The following is an 18,371-nucleotide window of genomic DNA, read 5'->3' on the forward strand; positions in this document are numbered from 1 at the left end:
ATGAAACAAGACAGGCTTCCCTGGTGGTGCAGCAGTTAAGAATCCACCTGCCAATGCAGGGGACACAGGTTTGAGCCCTGGTCCGGGAGGATCCCATGTGCTGCGGAGCACCTAAGCCCGTGCGCCACCACTACTGAGCCTGTGCTCTAGAGCCCGCGAGCCACAACTACTGAGCCCGTGTGCCGCAACGACTGAAGCCCGTGTGCCTAGAGCCCGTGCTCCCAACAAGAGAAGCCACCGCAATGAGAAGCCCGCCTGCAGCAACGAAGACCCAATACAGCCAAAAATAAATAATTAAATAAAAATAAGGAGTTGGAGAGGAAGGTCATTATTAAAAAAAAAAAAAGAAAAAGAAACGAAACAACTCCCCCCCCCAAAAAAGAAACCCACACCACTTGTCAGCTTAGCAAAGGACGCCATATGCTGTCTTGACTCAACCATGATTCAGATCAGCTGTGTTGAGAGAGAACATCAATTACGCTGCACTATAAAAAGAACTTCGTAGAGTGTGGTGACAGTTTCCTTTATTTTTACCTGTGCCGTGAGCTAGAATACCACACAGAACTACTTGGTAAGGTGTTCTGACTCAGCTTCAAAATACCGATGTGGTCAGTGTGAGCCACCCCGCACATCCAATTATCTTAAATGGACAAAGTAGACAGGAAGAAGTTTGAGCCAGCAAATCAAAATAAATAAGGTTAGAATTGTGACCAACCATGCCCCAGAGGAGAGTTTCTCAGCTCTTTCGTTCTTCCAGTCTTTTGTAGTGGTCCCTGGACCCGAGGGTGTGGTCACTGGACCGTGGGCAAGGACACTCATTCAAAGACTAAGGAACCCTGGGGCTCACTCGAGGCTGAGTCAGCCTCTCTGACGGCCACAAGCCCAGAGAAGTCACATTAGAGGGAAGAGGACGATTTGTAAGCTAGGGATATGCTCACGGTAGCCGTGGAGATTTTATATATAGTGCTTAGTTAAGTGCCGGGCATGGAATAAGCACAGTTTAAGTGTTAGTGGCTATCATCCTCATTGAGAATGTTACAAAACTTGATCAAAAGACATTAAAGAAAACATAAATGGTTATACCATTACATGATAGGAAACTGCAAAAACATAGAGACATCAGTTCTCCCCAAGTTGACCTGTGGTTTCAATGCCATTCAAAATAAAATCTCAACGGGGTTTTTTCTAAACATTCACAAGCTGATTTTCTAATTAATATGGGAAACTCCTAGGTTTTCTGTTACTCTCTGACTCCCTTAACGCTTTGTATGGATCCTTTTCTGACTCCTCAGCTTTTAAAACCCTTCCCGTGCGCAAAATTCCCTGTGTCCTCAACCTCTCTGAACACTCCTTTCATCTTCTTGATCTACGTGAAATACGGCTCACTTCTAAGGACAGACCTTTCCCAGAATGTCCTCAAAGTCGGCTGTTTTCTCCTATATCCGGTGTACTGCTTGGCTTGAAGGTGTGTAGGTGTGAAGGTGATTGTCATTGCTGCTTTCAGAACTTCTTCCTCCAAAACCCCTCCAACTTTTCGTCTCATGCCATCAGAGTATACCTCATGGATAATCTCTTCTGCTATTAAAAGATCTGTTGGTCCCTCTATGTCGTTCCTTAAAGAATTTAGCTGTAGTTCACTGTTAACTCTGCATTACTTCTCCTGTCTTAAATCTTGGTTATTTTAGTTTTTACATAGATTATCCTTTCATTACCCTGGCCTTTTATTTCTTCACTTTCTCTCCTTCAGTGAACTCGGACACCTCCTTCCTCCCATCTAACCACACATTGCCATGTGCTACCCAGGCCTTATGATTAACCATGGTTGCGTTCCCTCCACAATCTTAACTGCAAGAGTCCCACCCTGGCTGCCTGTTGTATCCTGTCTCTCCGGGTCCCCTATTCCAACAAGTCTTCAACCCCACCAGGACCCACAGTCTGTTGGTCCTACTCCTTCCTACTCACTGTCCCTTTTGTTCCTTATGTTCACATTTCCCTTCTTAAATCCAGTTTAGATCTAAGGATCAGTAATAAAGCATTTCCTTGTATACATTCTCAGTTCCCTTGCCTCTTCTAACCTTGTCATACTTTCCTGGTAAAACTTCAGCTCTAGTTAAATCCAACTTGCTGTTTCCTTTGTGTCTGCGCCCAAACAACTGAACGAGGATGGAGGAAAACTTACAACCATACTGATTGGTCTTTCTGTGAATGGATGATCACTGACCTTGGGAAGGCATTTAGTTCTACCTGGCAGGCAGTCCTTCTACTTCCCTAGTCCATTTCATTCTCCTGCTTTCCTAGCCAACTGGTTCATGCCTTTTGCTCTCCCTACGGCTCGGTTGCCTCTCCCTCATCCTCCTTCTCAGTTTCCTATTTTTCTGAAAAAATAGGGGCAACCAGAAGGTAATTTCCAGGAACTCCCACTGCCCTCCCTACCCCCTACTTGTATCCGTCCCCATGATTTGCCTTCCCTCTGTGACTGTCGGTGAACTGTCTTGCTTCAAAGGTCTGCACTAAATTCCGCTCCCTTTTGCATACCTTGCTCCAACAATTCTCTCCCCCCCCCCGCACCCGTTTCTTAAATCATCAGTTTTACCTTTTCTGTTAGATTGTTCTCATCAGTTTATAGAGCTGCTGTAATTTTTCCCATCCTGAGAAAAATCTCTCCCCCATTTCCCTGGTTTTTCTCTGCTGCCATTTATAATAAAGCTTCTCTAAAGAGTTTTTTATATTCACCTACCACAATTTCTCTTTTCTCTTGAACCCATTCCACATTGCCCAGTCCATTGGTCTTCATCTTAAATCCTTATCTTACTGGATTTAAGATAAATCTTAAAATCTTAAATCTTACTGGATAAATCCTTATCGGCTGCAGTTGATGTAGTTCATCGCTTCTTTCTCCTCGAAACACCTTCTTCGTTTGGCTGCTAGAACACCACCCCCTTCGGAGTCTCCTCTCTTGTTGGCTTTTCTCTCTGAGGTCCAGAGCTCAGTCCTCAGACCTCTTCTCCCCACCTACCTGTACTCTCCTGGCAATTGCATTCAGCCTTGGGGTTTTACTACTTTACCTTTGATGGTAACTCTAACAGTTTTCTTTAGCTGGACTTTTCTCCTGATCTCCAGACTTGTATGTTCATCTGCCTACTCCACATTTCTGCTTGTATTTCTAATAAGTACCTCCAATTCAGCAAATCTCCATCTGAGCTCCCAATTCCCCCCTCCTCCATATATCTTTACAGCAGTCTCCTCCAACTCAGTACACAGCAGATACATCTGTCCATTTATTGCTCAGGCCAAAGCTTGGAACCATCCTTGACTCCCCCTTCTCAGCTGCCCCTCATAATAATTTACCCTCAAGTCTTATTGGCTCCATCTTCAGAATATATTCAGAATCTGACCCGTGCTTATTATGTCTGCCTCTGCCACTCTTTTCCAAGAATAGTGTCCTGACCGATCTCCTGTTGTCGTTTCTTTCTCCTGCTATGATCAGTTCTTTACAGAATAGCCAGAGGGATCCTTTCAAAGTGAAAGTCAGGTGATGTCACTCCTCTGCTCAGAACCCTCCCTGGGTTCACATCAGGAGCGGAAGTTCTTTCAGTGGCCTACAGAGCCTGTGTCTTACCCCTGAGTCACTGGATGCTTCCACCAAGCCCCCTGCCGTTCTGTGATGCCTTTGCCTGCCATCCAAGCTCTTCTCACAGGAAGGGCATAGTTTGCTTCCTCACCTTCTTCAGTTCTATGCTCAAATACCACTTTTTAAATAAGGTCTTACATACAAAAATCCTTCTCTACCTGAGACTATAAAGACATTCTCCATATATTTTCTTCCGGAGTTTCATAGTTTTGCCTAACATATATTCCCAAATCCATCTGGAGTTACTTTTAGTAGGATTATACGTAAGGCTCCAATTTGGTTTTTTCTCATATGATTGATAGTTGTTCCAGCACCTCTACTGGAACAGTCCGGCCTTCACCTGGGTGGGATCTTTAGTGCCCAGCACTGTCATTTGTCAGGTTTCTCTGTGTGCACAGTTCTCTTCTGGACACTGTCCACTTCTGTGCATTTCACCTTCTCTTCACTTCCTTTGCTTGGTATAATGCATTTGAGATTCTCTTTGTTCTGATGACAGATGGATTTTGACTGTGGTGAGGACATTGGGAAAGAGGGAAGCATGTGGCTTTTCGAGGTGGGGGAGAGGACTGATATATTTGGAACCCTTTAAAGCTGGTATCGCCAAACTATGATCTGTGGGCCAAATCTGACCTACCACCTGTTTTTTTGTTTGTTTGTTTGTCTTGCTTTGTTTTTAAATGGCCTTTGAGTTAAGAATGATTTTTACATTTTAAATGGTAGGGGAAAACAAATGAACAAAATTTCATGACACATGAAAATTATATGAACTTTAAATTTCAGTGTCCATACAAAGAGTTTACTAGAACACAGCTGTGTTCGTTCTTTTGGATGTTGTCTACGGCTGCTTTTGCCCTGCAGCAGCAGAGAAGTTGTGACAGAGGTTGTCAGGTCCTCAAAGCCTAAAATATTTACTCTCTGGCTCTTTGCAGAAAAAGTTTGCCAGCCCTGCAACCCTGTCTCAGGGAGTTGTCTTAGCTTGAGTGTCCTGGATGTGACAGAAGAGGGGAAGAGAGTATATAAAGGAGAGTTTTGAGGTCTGCAGAGATGAATTTCAAACTTTTGCCCAGGCTCTTTCTGGTAGGAGATAGAAATGTTTTTATTTTCTGTCTTTGTTCATCTAGGGCAGTCAGATCATTAAGGGGTTTATGGTTTTAAGTAACAACCAGTGATTGTAATTTTGATCTCTGAACTTGTGTGTATTCTAATAGTTTTTCTCAGTGACAGTGGTTAAAGTACTCTAAACCACATGTGCCCATTTTTAATTAAATGTTGGGTATTAGAATGAACCTTTCAACCAGGATGTAAGTCTTAGTCGTAGTGTTAAATGACGAACAGTTTAGTCTCCTTTTCAGAAGGAGGTCCCGCCTCATGAATTGACTGTAAGATGTGAGTACGGATGGTATGTTAGGCCTATCTAACCTGTGCTGTAATCACCGGTAGTTTTCTTTAATTTTATTCAAACAGGACTTGTCAGGATTAAACCTACAGATCTGTTCAAACTTGAAGGAAGTGCAGTTCTACCTTTTGTATAATTCAAAGGCTGTTTTTGTTCTGTAATGTAACATTTCGTTTATAAGTTGTCTTCAGAGTATACATTCATTCCTATGTAAAAGGAATGTCTAATGGTTGAATTTTAATTGTCCTTCTAAGTACTTTCGGCCTTCTGTGAATGAAGTAGCTAAGCTTCTTAAAGTCTTTGTGAATATTTTGTGTTAGTTTGGTTAAAGCAGAAATGACAGCAATTTTTATTATTAACAACATTTGTAATATACAAACGATTGACTGATCTTTACTGGTTATTTCACTGTCGTTAATCATTACACATACTTAGCTGTGCTGTCTTGACAGTGAACATGGAATTTGCAGACAAGAGTACATTAGGACTCCTTTGGATCTGTAATGCCAAATAGCTTTCTTTCAAGGCTGTGGAGAAGGTAAAGAGGTACAGAAGAGAGTTAAATGTTTTCATAGTAGTTACTGTTAATGAAAAGCTTTTTTGTCCTCATCTGATGAAAGTTGTTAATTTATTATATTGTATTAAAATATGGTGAATAAAATCTGTAGATATTTATTATATGGCTCTAGAGGAAAAGGTTTTTTTTTTTTTTCCATTCACCCTTTATAGAGGGGTACAGACTCTAAGAAATAGTCTCTGCTGGGCTTCCCTGGTGGCACAGTGGTTGAGAGTCCGCCTTCCGATGCAGCGGACATGGGTTCGTGCCCCGGTCCGGGAAGATCCCACGTGCCGCGGAGCGGCTGGGCCCGTGAGCCATGGCCGCTGAGCCTGCGCGTCCGGAGCCTGTGCTCCGCAACGGGAGAGGCCAAAACAGTGAGAGGCCCGCGTACCGCAAGAAAAAAAAGAAATAGTCTCTGCTTTCAAGAAATTTAAAATGTAGTTAATTGAGTTACAACCCCTCACCTCTCCCTCCCCCTTTAAGCTTACCCATTCAGTGGGTAAGCTTATCATTCAGTGGGGAAGGAGAAATTAGATGTTTCTTAAATACCAATTATAAGATATCAACATCTTAAGGTATGGCCATTTTTTTTCAAATTTTTGGGTCCAGGATGTGTGCATTTCTTAATGGGCATGGGCGAGTTGAGCTAGTTCCTCAGTGTTTCCCTTTCTCCAGTTGCTGCCGCAAAGTACACTGATTTCACTGCTCCCGTCAGGCCTGGTGCCTGGCTCAGGGCACATGCTCAGTACGTGGGTTACCTGACAAGTCTGTGAAGCAGTTGGCTCCCGCTCTGAATACGCGAATAGTTTCATCACTGTTTTAAACTTGAATTGAGCACATGCAATTAGTGATGCAGGTCTGGGCCCTAGAGATACAGAAAAGGATAAGGTAGTCTCTATTTTTCTGGGATTTATAGTCTAGCTGGGGTGATAGACCGCATCAGTGAATGTAATCTGATGTGGGTAGGTGCAATTCCATTCTATGGACCGAGCTCCAGGGGCGCATAGAGATGGGATGCGGCTCCCCTGAGTACTCTGAGTAGCAGAGGAGTCTCACCAGGGCTGTGAGTTTTCAGAGGCCTGAAAGGAGCCCCCGGGTTCTTCCAGGCAGAGGCTTGGGTGGGGGTGGTGTGAGAGGGATTCTGGGGGAGGGCATACATGTGAACAGACCCAGAGGATTGCCAGCGCTTGCTGGTTTCAGGAATCCATGGGGAGGACAAATGACAGTGATCACAATCCCCATTTATTTTCTTTTTATACTGCGTATGTGAGCTGTTGTATGCCGGGTAGATGTTGCTGTGATTACTCTTTAGTAGCTATTAATAGTTATTTGTGTTTCAGGAATCTTTTGGTTGGCCGTAGTTCGGGTAGACACTTTTCTTTTGGTTAAAAGTGTAATGAAGGAGAAAGGCATGGTGTATATGTGACAAATTAACATGTAACATTGGAAATTATTTAGGGTGGTTCATGAACTTACTAATTGTTCTATGGTTGGCATATCAGTTAGCCAGTTTTCCTAAGAACAGTGCTGTTATTTTGTGTTGTCTGTTATAGTTTGATTTCAAAGCTTTTGCTGTGCTAGATGTCAGTTTTGAGTGAAGCAGAGGTTAAGATTTCAAAGAGTGACATCAGAGAAGACCATTCACAGTAGGAAGGTGGTGCCCATGAGAGAGGGAGCTTGTGAAGGACCCGCTGAAAGAAATCATACTGGCTTCTTTACCCCAGATATAAACACACATTTCTTAGTCATCGAAGGAGAAAAAAAAAAAGAGGCTTTATTGTAGATTATTGGAGTTCTAGAGCTCTACTTCTACTTGACTATAAGATTAAGTAATAAATGTCATCAGAACTTTATGCAGGTGGGGCAGATAGAGGTAATTAGGTTTATTCTTTGTTGTAGAAATCATGATCACTCTTGGCATTCTTCAGAATGTTTTAAACCCGTGGGTACTTTCTTAGCGTGTTAATAGTGCCTGCACTATATTTAGTATTGTTCGAGCCCAGAGCACGCCTCCCCCAAATAAGCCTCAGTGGCATATTGATTTTTTTAAAATTAAAGTTACTTAAGAAAAAGCCAGTGCAAGAGGGACGCTCTGACCCTCCTCTCTGTTGAAAGCAGGCAGTAAATCTCCGTGTGAGAGGTACCCTCCCTGCATCTGGAGTCAGAAGGACAGCCTTATCCCCAGAGGTGAATTTGGGGCCAAGAAGCCTATATAAACAAACCTTGTTTCCTCTATAACGTACTACCCCAAGTCCAGACTCTCCTTAGATTCTTCACTAACTAAGCACCCGAAGCCTGAGTTTCTTTGTTCAGTCAGTTCCTCAGAAATTTAGTGTTTCTTTGTCTAAAAAGTATAAAAGCTGCCTGCTGTGGCACATTTTTTAGGTCCCATTTCTATGAGACCTCCATGCACACGAATTAGAATTTCTTTTTCTCCTGCGTGTCTGTCAATTTTATTATTAGTCCAGTGGCAAGAGCTCTCGGGGTAGAGTGGGAATTGCCTTCTCCCCAGCAGCACCCACTTCTCCTTAAAGCTGTCCTGAGAGTGTTAGTGAATCTTCTTTTTGTCATATTGTCACTGAAAGTGGCTTACACACTCCATTGTTTTATACAGTTTCTGAGGCAGGACTAATGCTGCACCTTTGAACTTTGGCTTTTTTATTTGGTCGCTTAATTGCTGCGACCCTGAGTCAAAGCTTCATGATCCCCATTTAGAGAGGGCCAACGGGGGGAGGTGGGGCAGATTATTTTATGCACGATTTCCCAATTTTTAATTGATTAATTTATATTCTGCCTCTTTCCAAAAACAAATCTGACATGCCGTAAAAAGTAAATACAGTTAGATAAAATAAAGGTAAGGGAGGAAATTGGAGGGGAGGGAAAAGCCAGAAATAAGGTTAGTACTCAGAAGTCATGCTGAGGGATTCATAGTGTTAAAGATGGGTCGTGGGTTTGACTCCAGGCTTCTTAAAGGCAAAGACAGAGGAGAACGTGATAAATAAAGGGACTTATATCATCCATCCTTAAGATAAAAAGGCGACACTTGGAGTACAAGTATTTATGGTCCTGAAGCTCGCGGAGGGAGTGTCTCCCAGGCCCCCGAGCAAGCACAGCCGCTTGGGACGCTTCAGTGGCCGGGCTTCTGGAGAAGTGCGCAGCTCCCCGGTGGTCTGGCTTCAGTTCATCCAGGGGGTGAATGTAGGGTGCTGGGATTCCACAGTGCGAGCACAGGGAGAAAATTCCTATGGTCAGGACTTATCTGTAAGAGTCTCTTCAGTTGTCTAACAGCAGTTTTTCTTCTGACATTAAAGCGGATTCTTGTTTCTTTAGGGGATTCACGGAATGAGGAAATGGGCTTGCATTTAGGTGCCGTGCTGCACACAGAAATCCTTCTCTTCATAGCTGTGGCATGAGAGCCAGTGCGGGCAGTGCTCCTGGCGTGAGAGGCCGTGGGAACTGAGGTGCCCAGTTGTGGGTGGGGCGGGGTGAACAGCCACAGGTTCATCCCCTGCCCCGGGCACACACTCTGCCTGGAAGCGAGCTCGCTCTATCTCTCTGTCCGTCTCCCTCTGCTTCTGTCTGTCTCCTTCCCTCCTTCCTGCTCCCCCGGCTCCCCATCTTTGTGGTTGAACGTGTGTGAGCTCAGAGCACTGCTTCTGGCTCCTCTATCTAAGAATGGGTAGTGGCTCTGCCCCCCAGGCAGTCCTTCGTGAGGATCCTTTCTCATAACTTTACTTCAGGTACACACTGGGTGACAGAGGACATGGTTATATTCTCTGTCTAGAACGTGAGATGCAGATATTCTGGTTTGACTAAGGGCAGACCCATAACCATAAACAGTCACCTTAAACGGGGGTTCGGGTTGTTGTGGGGGTGGAAATCCGACTGTTTCCGTTGGAATTGTGGCTCCAAAAGTTATTAGCTGAGGGATGTGGGCAAGTTGCATAGACTCTTCTGTGTCAGGTGTCTTGTCTTTAAAATGGAGAGGACAGTATTGGCTTCATAAGGTTAATGCAAAGATTAAATGAGATAATACAGGGACAGGTTGATAAGAGCAGTGCCTTGGCGAAGTGCTCAGTGTACGTAGCTCTTTTGTGTCGTAAACTAAGGAGCTGGAACAGATAGGCCTAGTTTGCCTCCCCACAAAATTAAGTACCAGCAGTGTTCTGAAAAGGACATTTGGAAATGTCTTCTTCTTTTTTTTCTGGTTTGTAACAATTTTATCCTTTTTCAGAGAAACAGCACCCAGGACTATTTTCCAAAGAGTCCTGGATATCTTAAAGAAATCTTCTCATGCCATTGAGCTGGCCTGCAGAGACCCATCCCAAGTGGAACATCTGGCTTCCAGTCTGCAGTTAATAACGGAGTGCTTCCGGTGTCTCCGGAATGCTTGTATTGAGTGCTCTGTGAACCAAAATTCAATCAGGTACTATTCTTTGTAGTTACATATATGCCTTTGATAATATCTCTTTGTGTGCGTGCATGCTGGTTCTGTCATGTTGGCCTATCTGTTAGAGATGGTTTTGGCATCGCAGTCTCCTGTGTTTATTAGGAGACTCTCTCCGTCTCCGGGGGCAGGTGCTCTGCAGGACTTGCTGTGGGAGACTCCTGGTGAGTATGTCATGGGACAACATGTGTAACGTTAGGGGTCATTCAGGTTTCTCACTTGTATTTATGATGTTTTGAGGGATTTGGTTTTTTACATAACACAATGATTTGAACTTAATTTTGATTCTTTGATTCTAGATTCTGCCTGCCTAAATACATTTGCAGTTCTGGACTTCACTTTTCTTAGTTGTAGGTGTTTTAATTAGTTTTAGTGTTTTAATTAGTTGCCCTTGTGTTTACTTCAAACAGGGAGCACGATGTGAATTTCTAAGACGGTTTATCTTAAGCGTTCCTTAAGATTGTGTAAAGTTGCCAGCTGCTGCCACCTAATTTATAATATACAACTAAAATGTGGTTACCAAGATGAGCAAGAGAATTGCCCTGTCCTGCTCTTGTTCTACTACATGTTACACTCTCCTCCCAGAACTGAGCACCCTTCCTCTTTGATTTTATGCAATCTGCTTTTTATTAACAATTTTTACTTGAGATGAAGTTAGAAGCCACAAAGCATGCTCACTTTTATTTCCTGGACTTGAATGTAGACAGAGCCCCCGGGCTCCCTGTTACTGCCATGATGAGTGAAGTCGGGCTGGCCCAGAAGCCGATGGAGAGACTCCCTGTGCTGCCTAGACGGTCTATACCTGAGGCTTTGATATGATTAATGAGGTTTTTTTAGATCAAAGGAGAGGGAATCAAAAGAGAGAGTTGTTTAACTTCAGCACAAAATTGAACATGGCGTCCATATACAGATAAATGGATAGAAACAGTAATGATCTTGGTAGTAATAGTTAACATTGAAAAAGTATAACTAGAAGCAGCTAGAAGCAGCAGGCCAGAGGCTAGATTATTTTGTCCCTTTCCAGGCAGGGAGGCCCTCTAGTGTGACGGGAGAGGGAAAGGAGAGCCCTAGAATGGAAATTCTAACCATTCAGGGCATCAGCTCCCGGGAAGAACATTTTTGTAGTCAGAAAGACAACAAAGATTCTGGTAGGGACTTTGAGGTCAACTTAACTAAAGCTGATATTCCCGAGCCTGTCAAGATTCAGATCTCAACCAGTATGTATTTTTCTGATGTTTTCAGTTATTAAAGAGTTAATTAAAAAGTAGGATGCTATTAAGGCCCAGACCTTTTTACATCTTTTGTCTGAACATTGCACTTTGTATGGACTGGAATTATTTTTTGCCAAGGATGTATGGAACATGGGGTATGATACAGCAAAGCAAACAGTCTGAGTCCTGTGAAATTTCAGGAAGGACTCAAAGAAGACTGTTGAAAGCAGTTAGCTCTGCATGTAAATACAATCCCTGTTGCTGGGGTCGCTATACTTTTACTGCAGAGAGCCAGATAAATAGTTCAGGCTTTGTGATCTCTGTCAGAGGGGCTCACTTCTCCCATTGTAGTAGAAGGGAGCCATATGTAGTACGTGAACAAATGCACATGCTGTGTTCCAGTAAAACCTCATTTGTGAACACTGAACTTTGAATTTCATAGAATTTTCGTGTCCTGAAGTTCCATTTTTCTCCCCCCACCACATCTGGCCACACAGAAGCAGGCAGTGGGCCCCGGTGCCTGGCAGCCGTTTGTATATGTAGAGGCAGGAGGAGGAACAGAGGTGGAACAGCGTCTTCTTTTCGGAGGCACGTGCTGAGCCCCTTTTCCCACCAGTCTTGTGTTCGGATAAAGAGGAAAGGAGCAATGGCTGTCTGCCCACCTGGCCTTGGGGAGGGGAGAGAGGACTCTGGCCTTGTGCACAGCGACCCTGACCCTCTTCTTTAGCAGTGAATGTCTTGGTTTAATTCTGATTTATGTTGAGAAGAAGTGAAGAAGGTAGAGAGCTGTATGAGTTTCCTTTGCTGCTGTAACAAAGTACTGCAAATTCAGTAGCTTAAAATAACAGAGATTTATTATCTGACAGTTCTGGAGGTCAGAAGTCCAAAATCAGTCTTCCTGACCTAAAGTTAGTGTCAGCAGGGCTGGTTCCTTCTGGAGTCTCTAGCAGAGAATTGATTCCTTTGGCTTTTCTAGCTTCCTGAGGCTGCCTGCATTCCTTTACCTCAGAGCAACACTGTAACCTCTTCCAGTCTCTTTCTGACTCTGACCATATGGCATCCCTCTGATAAGGACCATTATGGTTACATGAGGCCCACCCAGGTGATTCAGGATGATCTTCCCATCTTCAAACCATTAATTTAATCACTCCTAGAAAGTCTCTTGTGGTATTTTCTGACCAGTTCTTATTCTCTAAAAACAGCCAGCAGTCCAACAATTCAGTTCCATTCTGACACTAACTACCTCAAGTTAGTGGCTTCAGATCCCGTAACTTCATGACTCAGTCCCACAAGACTGCCCCACCTTGGATGCCAGCTGCAAATGGGGTACCCAGGCTACATTTCTGCCCAGCTGACTACAAATTCAGGGGTTCCCAGGACACCCCTCAGGTTTGATAATTCAGTAGAACGACTCACAGAACTCAAGGTAGCACTTTACATTCTGTTACTAGTTTACTGTAGAGGGACAGCCACCTGGAAGAGATGCATAGGATGGGGCGGGGCACAGAACTTCTGCGCGCTCGCCAGGCATGCCATCTTCTGAGCACTTTGATGTGCTCATCAGCCCAGTCAGAAGCTTTCCAAACTCATTGTGTGTTTTTGTGGACTTTCTGTGGAAGTTCCACCACATAGGTGTGGTTGATTAAATCACCAGCCATGGCGATTGAGCTGCCTTCCCTTCCTCAGAGGTAGGAGGTTGGGGTTGAAGGTTCCAGCTGTCTGATCTTAGGGCTGGTCCCTCTGGCAGCCACCTCCCATCCTGCAGGCCCAGGAAGAGTCCCCTCTTTAGCATAAGCTCAGGTATGGTTGAAAGGGGCTTGTTACGAATAACAAAAGGCCTTCCTCTCACACAGGAACTTCCAAGGGTTTTAGGAGCTCTGTGCCAGAAACTGGATCAAATATAAATTGATTACATCACATCTCTTTGCCATGTAAGGTAATATATTCAGTTTCCAGAGTTTGGTATGTGGACATCTTTAGGGGGCCATTATTTTGCCTAGCGCAGTCTACCCTTTGGCCCCTAAAGATTCACGTCTGTCCTATTTGCAAAATACATTCATCTCGTCTCAAGGTCCCCCACATTCTCCACCCATTCAGCATCAACTCAAGCCCCAAGTCTCATCTAAGTCTCATTAGCTAAAAAGTCCCAAATCTTAGCATCTAAATTACATCTGGGTGAGACTCTGGATGTGATTCATCCTGAAGCAAAATTCCTCTTTATCTTTGGACACGTGAGACTAGACACGACGTTGTCTGCTCCCGAAATACAGTGGTAGGACAGGCCTAGGGTAACAGCTTTAGACATTACCCTCTAAAAGAGGAGGAAATTGAGGGAAAAGGGAGTCACTGGTCCCGAGCAATTTCAGAATCCAGTTGGGCAAACTCAGGTTTTGAGGCCTGGGAATGATCCTCTGTGGCTTGGGGCTCTGCCCTTGGTCCTACCCTCAGAGTCATCCTTCCTTTTTCTTGAAGGGTAAGAGTCATACGTTTTCAGCTGAGTAACTTTATCAGCCTCTTTCCTGCCTGTGGGATTTTGGGAGTTTAACAGCCTTCTTTCATTTCATCCTTTCTCTGTGCATTTCATCCAGGTTGGCAGAGTTTCTACTGGTATAACATTCTCAAAAACCTTGTGGGTCTCACATGTATGTCACGGGGAGTTATATACCATTAAGCAATCTAGGGTCTGCCATAGAGCTTTCTTAGATAACCCCATCTCTATTCCTGATTTCTGCTGAGATCACTGAGGGGAATGAGTAACACTCCTAGTCTCTTTAAAGGGCCCTCTGTGTAACTGAACACCAACCTTTTGGTTCTTCCAAGACGTTAGCAGAAGGTCATCCAGCCACATCCGTGGCTTTCTCTCCGGAGCACAATTTCCTCACAGTGAATAGTCTAGTTTTAGCGTCTTTTGCAATCCGGATAGACTGAGAATTTCCCAAATCATACCTGGTTCCCTTTTAGTCTCCTCTGTCTCTCGCCTCTCGCATTTTACCATACACACCAAGAGGAAGTCAGGCCATGCCTTCAACGTGTTGCTTGGAAATCTGCTCAGCTAAATATCCAGATTCATCGTTCTGCTGAGCTTCTGCCGCTGGAGAAAAAGGATTGTTCCGTCCAGTCTCCAGTAACGAGTTCCTCATTTTCTTCTGAGATCTCACCAGCAGTGCCTTCAGTGTCCACGTTTCTATTCAAGGCATCTAGGCCTTTTCTGTCACGCTTCTCAAAATTCTTCCAGCCTCTGCCCATTGCCAGATCCCAGAGCCACGTCCACGTATCTGTGTATTACAGCAGCACCCCATTTCTCCTACCCACAGTAGTGTCCCGTTGCTACTTGACAAATTACTAAAAACGTAGTGGCTTAAAATAACACATTTATTATCTTACAGTTCTGAAATTCAGAAGTCCACAGTGGGCCAACATGGCTGAACCCCTTTTGGAGGCTCTAGGGGAGAATCATTTTCCTTGCCTTTTCCAGCTTGTAGAGGCTGCCTGCACTCCTTGGCTCATGGCTGCCCTCCCTGACCCTCTAGTATTCCTCTTAAAAGGACCCGTGTGATACCTTGGGCCCGCCTGGTTAACAATCCAGGATAGTCCTTTCATCTCAAGGTCCTTAATTTATTCACGACTGTAAAAGTCCCCTTTGCCATGTAAGGTAACATATTCACAGGTTTTGGGTATTAAGATGTGGACACTTTGGAGGGCCATTATTCTGCCCACCACAGGAACTGTTAACCGGTAGCCTCCGCGTTCACTGTGGATCATAATTTGAAGTGCAGGTTTAAGAAAAAGAGTGTGTCTAACTTTGTCCTTTTTAAAACCCTTATACAGGAACTTGGATACAATTGGTGTTGCTGTTGATTTGATTCTTCTTTTTCGTGAACTTCGAGTGGAACAGGAATCCCTGTTGACAGGTAATTTGCAGTATGATTCATGGATTACTTATATCTTTGAAAAGGATTTAAATACCAGCACTCTGAGTATTACATCATTCATTAAAGCAGATGGTTCTGTATTTCATGATACAGAGAAACTTCATTAGTGATATTAAAGAATCATCATAGAAGAAAGTTGTAGTGACTTCCAATTTTCTCCCTCTGTTGTGGGCTAAATTGTGTGTGTTCCACCCACCCCGCCTCCCCCAATTCATGTGTTGAAGTCCTAACCCCTAGTATACTTCAGAATGTGATTATATTTGGAGACAGGGCCTTTAAAGAGATAATTAAGGTAAAATGAGGTCATACGGGTAGACCCTAATCGAGTGTCACTGGTGTCCTTATAAGAAGAGATGAGGACACAGGTGTAGAGGGACAACCATGTGAAGACACAGGGAGAAGATGACCACCTGCAAACAAAGGAGGGAGGCCTCAGAAGAAGTCAGTCCTGCCGACGCCTTGACCTCAGACTTCTAGCTTCAAAACAGAAAACACATTTTTCTTATTTAAGGCACCCAGTCTGTGGTACTTTGTTATGGCAGCCCTAGCAAAGTGTTACTGTGTCTTTTAATATGTGTCAGTGTGGCAGGCCCTATTCTCGGTGTTGCATGTGATCTGAACAGGGACCAAAGCAGTCAAAAAACCTCTGTCCTCAGATGTGTACGTTCCAGTGAGGGGAGCCTTGTATTAAGTACATTAAATAAGGCAAATATACAGCATGACACAGAGGGAAGTTAGCTCTGAGTGTTAATAGCTGTTGGTATGGGATTAAGAGAAAAACCAGGCTCCTTAATTTGAAGACCAGGAAGCTTTTCCAGACTTTTTGGAATGTTTTTGGTTCTTGAACTACTTGCATCAACACTTCTTTGGACAGAGGTTATTATCATACCATTATATTTAAAAATAAAAACATATAATTTTAACAGGTGATCTCTTTATCCAAGGAATTGAAATACTTCTGGGTAAACCTAAGTCATTTAATAGAACATCTGAATGTAAATATCCAGCTTTTATAAAATGTACTATATTGGAGGTTAAAAAAAATTTTTTTTAGTGCTAATTCAATGAATAGTTACTTCAAATGAGAGCTCTCCAGCTGTATTTAAAATGTTGATTTATATACAATTCTTAATGCCTATACTTACTGTATAAAGTGAAGCATGCTTATCTGAATGTTAGTGGGGAGGCTGCTTTGAGAAGGTAGAGAGAGAATTTGAGCTGATCGTCTTTCTTCAGAGGCATAGAGACTGAGGCCCACAGTGAAACAGGGTAACTGAACTGTCAGAGGTACCACCCGGCTTAGTTTAGTTCTCATTCTACTCTGTGATTTCTTAGTGTTTTCATTTCAAACTCATTTGTTAAAATTCCTGCGTCTTTCTGTTTGATTTGGGATTCTTCCTCTGGGACATTGTAATTATTTTTTGAACTAATTAAATTATCTAAGAATTGGCACACAAAGTGTTGGCTCTAAGTTTTTTGGAACAGCAATAATTTCTTTAGTATTCTCAATTTGGTAGGGTGTAGCATTAGGTTGTAAAGTGTTTTAAAATGTTGTATATTTAAAAGTATTCTTGTAGCTCCATTTTGTGATAAAACAGAAGCCTCAGTGCTCAAATTGGGGGGTTAAAAACCAGCAGTAAAATACAGATTTCACTCTCTTGTATGGAAAAGCAGTTATTTTGGAAGTCTGACTGTGGTATGATAATTCAGAAAGAGAGTTCAGAATGTACTACGTTTTATAATTGCTGGAAAAAACACCGATGTGGTGGGTAGTGTGTCACTGACAGAGCTGAGGAACTAGGGTGGGCAGGAGTAGGTTTCTCTGGTAATGGTGGATTCCTAAATAAGACACCAGAGGAAGCACTGCACAAACGCTGTGAGTAAATAACTGTCAGAGCGGAGCCAGCCCTCCTCCACCTGTGCATAGAATCCCATCCCCACTCGCCCACTCAGAAACTCTTCCCCTGAAAGTGTCCCCTTTCTCTCCGGCATCATCCCTTTCCCCACTTTACTCTGTCATTTCACCAGCGTATAATGTGCTCTCCTGTTTTCCACTTAAAAGTGTCTTCCCTTGACTCTGTGTCCCCCTCGGTCCAGTATCCCTTGTCTTTATCCCACGGCTGCTACAGGAGATTGGTTACTTGGTGTTTACAAAATGTGATGAAAGATTATTTCATCCTTTCTTCTCAGGATTAATTTTCTCTTCACTGAAGCGAATAGATGATCTAGCAAAAAAACCAAAGGAACACATTTCTGAAACTTTTTATGAACTGGTTTGCCATTGATGAATAAATCAGTTGTTTGGTTGGCGGCTTGGCTGTTCATTGATATCGACCAGTCAGAGAGCGTAGATCTTCATAGACCCGTTTTATGTTAGGTATATTAAGAGTTGTTCACAATTTATGTAGTTGTAGTTATATCAGTTAATACATTTTTTATTGTTACGAGATTCACATCACATAAAATTAACCACTTTAAAGTGAACAATCGAGTAGCATTTAGTGCATTCACAGCATTGTACAGCCACCACCTCTGTCTAACTGGAAACATTCTCATCACCCCAAAAGGAAACCCTGTACCCATTGAGCAGTTGCTTTCCATTTCCCAGTTCCCTGAGCCCCTGGCATCCACCATTCTGCCTTCTGTCTCTATGGATTGCCTGTTCTGGATTTTTCATATAAATGGAATCATAGAATTTTGTGACCTTTTGTGTCTGGCTTCTTTCAGTTAGCATAATGTTTTTTGAGGTTCATCCACATTGTATATGTATCAGTGCTTCATTTCTTTTTGTGACTGAATAATATTCCATTGTATGCATAGAACACATGTTTCGTGTATCCGTTCATTCATTGATGGGCATTTGGGTTGTTTCCACAGTGTGGCTCTTGTGCCACTGCTTGGCTGTTTAGAATAGTGCTGCTCTGAACGTGTGTGTACACATATTTATTTGAGCACCTGTTTTCAGTTCTTTTGCGTGTATACCTAGGAGTGGAATTGGTGCGTCAATTTTATATGTAAATTTTTAAGAAACTGCCCAACTTTTCCATAGCAGCTGTTTTATATTTTCACCAACAGTGTACAAGGTTCCAGTTCCTCCACGTCCTTGCTGACATTTGTTTTCCTTTTTTTGGAGTATAGTTATCCTGGTGGGTGTGAAGTGGTATCTCATCGTGGTTTTGATTTGCATTTCCCTAA

General features: G+C 43.2%; 1 protein-coding gene across 1 annotated transcript in view; it reads left to right on the top strand.

The window, feature by feature from the left end:
- Positions 1–18,371, top strand: part of ATXN10 (ataxin 10) — a 153,374-nt gene that overhangs the window by 11,858 nt on the left and 123,145 nt on the right. The window contains exons 2-3 of the mRNA XM_022597027.3: positions 9,821–10,012; positions 15,073–15,155. Of these exons, the coding sequence (XP_022452735.1) occupies positions 9,821–10,012; positions 15,073–15,155 (275 nt within the window). The remainder of the gene's footprint in view (positions 1–9,820; positions 10,013–15,072; positions 15,156–18,371) is intronic.

The sequence above is a fragment of the Delphinapterus leucas genome, chromosome 11 (assembly GCF_059928025.1).
Source record: "Delphinapterus leucas isolate spDelLeu-1000000601 "Yukka" chromosome 11, BTC_Dleu_Yukka2, whole genome shotgun sequence".
NCBI classification, from domain to species: domain Eukaryota; kingdom Metazoa; phylum Chordata; class Mammalia; order Artiodactyla; family Monodontidae; genus Delphinapterus; species Delphinapterus leucas.